The following is a 6,259-nucleotide window of genomic DNA, read 5'->3' as shown; positions in this document are numbered from 1 at the left end:
ACAACGATAGAAGAACCAACCCCCCTCCCACACAAATACACCACAATGCAAAAGTCTCCCTCCTGGCCACCTTTGACTCACTCACACGCACACGCACACACTCACTCGCACACACCCCACAAACTCAAATGCTCGTTCATTTGCATCGTAGCCCGAAGGCGCGCCCACGCTGTTCAGGTTCATAAGCGCAGTACGAGGAGGCGTCACCAGTCATTCAAATTCAGAGGATGAGTATTGCTCACGCCAACGAGAAGAGAGTATGAGTGTTTAGTTCCGAACATTCATAGTAGCCTAAGTTGTGCCACGTTCTTTGCGAGTTTTAGTCAATTAACATTATTATTGGAATTTAGCGTCAATCTTGAGCAGGCAATGTTGAACGAAGCTTCGGGTCACAAGTACTTTGATGTTCGAAACGGTACTATTGAAATGTATAATGTAATATCGTCAGTGATGCTGGCTGCTGAGAGAAATTGAGGGTTTTGGTTGGTCTTATTAATGTTATTCTAATAGCTATAATAATTGATAAACACCTGTTCATTTGCATCCGGTCAGTTATGAAGACGGGTACTCATAGAAGCGCCAGGACATCATTTGCATGAAACTGCAGCAAGGTAAAATGCGCTACCTTTTTCACTCTACCGACAAACCAGTTTCATGTGACTGTTACTATGATTTTTCAGAATGAATTACAATTATTTGATAATTCGACATTGTTAATCTATTATAGTGACATTTCCAAAGTGCATACGTTTATCATGCGTCAAAGGGTAAGCCAATTCTGTTGCAAAACATTTCTTAAATGGAAGATAAGGGAACGAAACGGGGGCTTACCCTTTTTACGCATGGCATGTTGAATGTGATGCCGAGACTGCTTTTCCACGTTTTAAAATGTATATCAAACAAAAAGCAATGATTGTGAAGTTTAACGAACCATAAAACTCTATGCACAAGGACTACTTTTAACAATTTCCACAAAGATGGTTTGTGCCGTTCTGTTACCATATTTTGCATCTGTTCTAGAAGTAAATGTGTTTTGTAAGATTCGGTGGGAATTGTTAAAAGTGGTCCTTGTGCTTAGTTTGATTAACTTTGCAATTGTTTTTTGTTCGACATTTTTAGGTAAAAAAAATCTGAGTCTCAGCATCACTCTTATCTTGCAACTGCCCAGCTGACTTTTCTATAACTCATCCTAGGTGCCATCTTTAAAAACAAAACGCTCCACTGAAAGGAAAATCTTGTCAATTCCCACCCCTCTCCAAATTCCCGTCTGCACTGGCACACAGACACAGACCTGACTGTCTGCCACTAGGACAGTACATTCGTACCCTACTTCAGATAACATAATCAGGGAGTTTACACATTACTCTATTTACTCACGGACGTCTTTGATCCTATTAATGCACTCTGACCACATTTTGAACAATGCGTTATGATGGGAGTTGCTGCATGTGTTCCACTATCGTTAAGCTACCTGCTTGTAAACATGCCAAGAGAACTGGACATATTTACTGTGGAAGATTACTTCACCTTTAAGGAGGGGAGGGGGGGGGGGGGGGGCGCTCTGTCTGTTATAACACTTAATGTGTGTATTTCTGATATGTCCCTAGGTCAGTTGAAATCTCTGCTTTATGTGACGCACACACGAAAACATGCCATTGTTTTTAGGAGGAGAAATATTTTGTCGTGTGTGTGGGGGGGGGTAGAATGCAAAGCTGTTTCCTGAGAAGTGGGCTCGCCTAACAATGGCCTATCGTCTCGGAACAGTTGGCGGTTCTCGGGCCAAAGCAACATCTGAGGGGGGCGGTAGGATGTTGAGAGATTAGCTGAGAAAAGAGAAAGGGTCAACATAATGACTTGAGACATAGAGGAGAGTGGTGTTTTTGGGACTTTCTTAAAATACAGTTATGTCCAGCTGGAGGTGTTGTCTAACGGGGCTTAAGCAGTCACATTTGCCCATGTAGTTTCAGCACTAAGTCTCAGACAATTCGATTCAATAACATATGTTCAGTCCACTTCACTTCTTACCACACATGAACTTGCAATACATTTCAAGTCACTTTTTAGAGTTGTAATGTAAAAACATTATGGTTTAAATTAAAGACTACAGTGTCAAATACTTTGTTCACCTTATGGTTGTCATGTCGTTTACTAAGCCTAAAGATCATACACTAGAGGCAAGGGTAAAGCCTATGATAACTAGGTAATGACAGGTGTTAAGATGGACATTGACACCTCACGGGACTGAATTGTTTAGCTGTTTTAAGTGTCTGTTAATATGGGTATAAGAGTGAGTGGGAAGGGTTTATTCCCCTTCAAGGCACAGTAACTGTTAAATATTTGATGGCTCTGTACTGAATCTAGTGACTGGTGGTAAATGAATATTGTCTCCGACTGCGTCATTGCTGCACCTGATCCTGCCCCCCCCCCCCCCCCTTCCCCCAGTACATTATGTCCTAACTGTCCTGTTTAACTATAACACATGTCCAAGTGCTGGTCTCCACTCTACATAATGTGTTGAAAGGGATAGTTTGCCTCAATCCAAAAAATATAAGTAAAATATCTGAAAGCTATGAGCTGTGTCCATATTCCACATTATAACGTATCTTGTGGTGTTAAAATCAGCAGACATGAATTGTCAATGTTATGTGGCAATGCATTTAACTAAACCCACTTTAACCCCATGTTCTTTTTCTGTCTTGCAGATCAAGACGTTGAGTCCAACTGGACCCGATTCAAAGAAGCTGGGAAACAAGCCTGGGGAAAAGGACTGAGGACCACGACACCTGTGCCCAGTCTACTCCCAAAACTAACCCTTCCCACAAAAAAAGAAACCTTAAATCTACCATGTCTCTCAACACCTTCCACCTGATGGAGACCCTCAAGAACTCCCCGTCCGTTTTACGCCGCCGCTTCCGCCGTGACCGCACCGAGTCCCTCTCCCACGGCGACCCGCTCTTCAAAGTCCACTACCTGGGCACTGAGAAAATCTTCTCCCTGGATCTACAGCAGGCCCAGGATGCCATAGCCCGGCTGCTCGACGGGGCCTCCAACGGAAAGAAACTGAGCAAAGACCACGCATTGGTGGTTCGTCCACGCTATGTTGAAGTCAAAGAGCTCAGCACTGGACGCCAGCTCACTAAGACGTACCTCCAGGACATCGCCTACTGCGCGGCCGACGCCACCAGACCCAACGTGTTTCTGTACATCTGTAAGCATCACGGGCAACAGCTGCACTGCCGGGTGTTCTGGTGTAGCCGGGCAGAGCGGGCACGGGACATGACGGCCTGCCTGGCACACTCCTTCCAGAGGGCATTGAATGACTGGCAGGGGGACGGGGACGTTGGGTTAGGGGGAAGTACCGACACGCTGACCCCAGAAAAGGACGGGGTGAAGGAGGGAGAGGATATGCCCAGCACCACTACTAACCCCAAAAGCTCCATACAACCAGACAGCTGTGGAAGAGGTGAGAACACAGGCTTGACATGCTGAAATATTAATAGAAACCAAATTGTTAAGGGGGGTTGCCTAGCAATAGGGGAAACTGTCAAAGGGATGAATTGATAGTCTTTCGTTGACACATGAATGTCTGTACCTGTATTTCCACATTGCACCTGTCTGCTCTTGAGAGTTGTTTGCGATAAAACCAAGCTCAGCCCGCCGGTCCAACCCCTCTCTCTTCTGTTTGTTTGCAGTCCGTTGGAAGAAGAGGAGCTCCCTGTCTCGTAGTCCACTGAGAGCCATGACCAGGAAGGGCTCTGCCTCTGACATCTGGCACTGAGTCCCCGATCCCCAGCATGGGACACGGAACTGACGACATCCCCAGTGGCTAGCTACAGCACGGAGGGAGGGATTGAAAGAACCCACCACTACTGGACACAACAGGATTGAAAAAAAAAAGGAGTGTGAGGGAGATCACTGCTGGACTTTCTTTCAAATGAGACATTGCCTTGCTTACATGGTGAGTCTACAGTACCGTTCATGACTGGCATGAATGGTAGCCTACAAACTGTGGAAGTTAATGACTAGCTACCTTGGCTTTTGCCTCTGGATTACTAGAGAACAAGGTGCTAGGTTGATAGCGTTGTACTGTACGCTGTTGGTAGAAACCAGTATTCACCTCAGTGGCCTTGTGACTCGCTTTCACTGTTGGAACGCTTCAAGGCTGAACTGCTAATTTCCAATGCTACTCCAAGTTACTTGTTTTCCACTGAGTGGCCTTGATACTCTGAACTGTCAGTTATGCTTAGAAGAAAGGAGCTCAAGGTCCTGTGTGCCTTTTTTAGCTAGACAAGGATATGACTACAGAGTTTACCAAACCTCAATTTCCTCTCCATACAATGCTGAACACAGCCTGGACTGGTTGAAACTGGTCAGACAGTCATGGCAATGTTACAAATGTTTTAAAAAAAACAGACGTTTGTTTGTATTTATTTTAATGAGAAGTCTTGTTTGTAACACACGGTTCATGCACCTCTTCTCTTCCTGAAACACTAGATTGTTTTTTTTAAAGGGAGGAGGAGCTTAAGTTTGAGCCGAATGTGAGCAGTGTTCGTCTTGGGAGAGGGGTTAAAAACGGAGGTGTGTGTGAGAGGGTTCATGGGGCATAAAGGGTTCATATAAATTTAAGCAGACCATAGAAGAACATGGGCTATGTTGACATAATTACACAGTAGTGTGCGTTCATAGGCAGGGTTCTAATACATTTTAGTATCAATTATTCGGTTCAGACTTCACCACGTGTAATTTAGTCCAGTTGTTCCCAACCTTTTTCGGTCACTGTACCGCCAACTGAATTTCTCTGCCTGGAGTACCCCTGAAGTACACCCTCATGTGCATTTTACCAGTAGGACTATGGTCTCATGAGTCTTATCAAGTACCCCCTGTGGCTAGACCAAGTACCCCCAGGTGTCCTAGTACTCTTGTTGGGAACCACTAGCCTAGTCAATGCACACTGACTGTTCACATTATTTATTTTTTGTCATAACATATTACTATTCAAGTAAAATGTAATCCTAAATCAAGTAAAATGTAATCCTTAATTAAGTTCCATAAGCTTAATTTGTTCCTATAAGGTGTTAGTGTTTGCTAGAACTGAGTTTTTCTTCTTCTTCATACTGTGTCACAGGAGGTTGGTGGCACCTTAATTGGGGAGGACAGACTCGTAATAGCTGGCGTGGAATAGTATCCAATACATCAAACACATGGTTTCCATGCTTTTGCCATTCCATTTGTTCCGTTCCAGCCATTATTATGAGCTGTCCTCCCCTCAGCAGCCTCCATTGATGTATGTATATATTTGCATTTATGTGGAAAAATCACTCACCCATGATCCTCCTTGTTCCTCATTATTCCCGTGTGGGTGAAGTATAACCCTGGGTGAGTGATTTTGGGGGCATGTGTGGGGCAGGAATGTTGGTTTGGAACTTCGGCAGTGCACCTGCATTCCTATGGGGACATTAAAGTTCTCGTATCCTCCTTGGCTCTGCCCACTCTCTCCCCTCAGTCTGGCTTAACCTAACCTCATGACTCTGCATGTTTCATAGCATTAGTGTGTTGGCGTCCTGGCCCCAAGCTCAAATACCTGTCTACACACAAGCACTCTCCTCACACTTTCTCATGCCACATCCGCTCATTCCATACAATATACTTCTGACTCCTTTGACCACCACGTCAGGGTTGTATTCATTGGGCACCTCATATCTCCATGGTTTACAGTGAAAGGTGCCTCAGTTATTTGACTTGACAAGATGTCAATGATATCAATGGATAGTTTTTTTTTAAAACATTTTATTTTAAATGACTGTTGTGCATCTCAAACTACAAATGGCACAACCCCATCTTGGGAGGGCAAGTGTCTGGTTTTATGTTGTACTTGTTTTGTACATCCTTGTTTACATATTTTTAAATGCGTGTAAGCTATGGAATAAACTTTCATACAATGATACTTTTGGAAATGTCTTTCTACCTCAACTGACGATGCAGCGCTTCCAAATGGCCAACCTCAAGCTAAAAACAAACGTACCACACTACAGCCTGTGCTGTCTGTTTTAGTACTGGTGCCAAACATTTGATGGAGACTAAACAAGCAGAGGCATATCTATTTAAAATATTATGGGTGGGTCTAACTCTGACTGAAAGAAAACAACATTCCGCTGTGGGGCTGGAGATGGTAGACAGAAGTTCATGGGATAGGGGGTCATGGGATAAGTTATGCTGCTTATTTCTCAAGGTACTTTATTCTGACATTTTCCCTATAGTT

At 44.0% G+C, this 6,259-nt stretch overlaps 1 protein-coding gene across 1 annotated transcript; it reads left to right on the top strand.

The window, feature by feature from the left end:
* Positions 1–208: 208 nt before the first annotated feature.
* On the top strand, positions 209–5,944 carry LOC139416074 (low density lipoprotein receptor adapter protein 1-like). Its single transcript, XM_071164331.1, has 4 exons — positions 209–415; positions 553–611; positions 2,703–3,463; positions 3,693–5,944. The coding sequence occupies exons 3-4, from the start codon at positions 2,845–2,847 to the stop codon at positions 3,776–3,778; spliced, it is 705 nt and encodes a 234-aa protein (XP_071020432.1). The 5' UTR covers positions 209–415; positions 553–611; positions 2,703–2,844; the 3' UTR covers positions 3,779–5,944.
* The last annotated feature ends 315 nt before the right edge of the window (positions 5,945–6,259 follow it).

The sequence above is a fragment of the Oncorhynchus clarkii genome, chromosome 9 (genome assembly GCF_045791955.1).
Source record: "Oncorhynchus clarkii lewisi isolate Uvic-CL-2024 chromosome 9, UVic_Ocla_1.0, whole genome shotgun sequence".
Classification (NCBI taxonomy): domain Eukaryota; kingdom Metazoa; phylum Chordata; class Actinopteri; order Salmoniformes; family Salmonidae; genus Oncorhynchus; species Oncorhynchus clarkii.
The sequence above is the reverse complement of the archived record's forward strand: the minus strand, read 5'-3'. Positions and strand labels throughout refer to the sequence as shown.

Coding starts and splice junctions, on each gene's coding strand:
- LOC139416074 (XM_071164331.1), top strand. CDS start 2,845: ATGTCTCTCAACACCTTCCACCTGATGGAGACCCTCAAGAACTCCCCG. Junction 3,464..3,692: donor ACCAGACAGCTGTGGAAGAG/GTGAGAACACAG, acceptor GTTTGTTTGCAG/TCCGTTGGAAGAAGAGGAGC.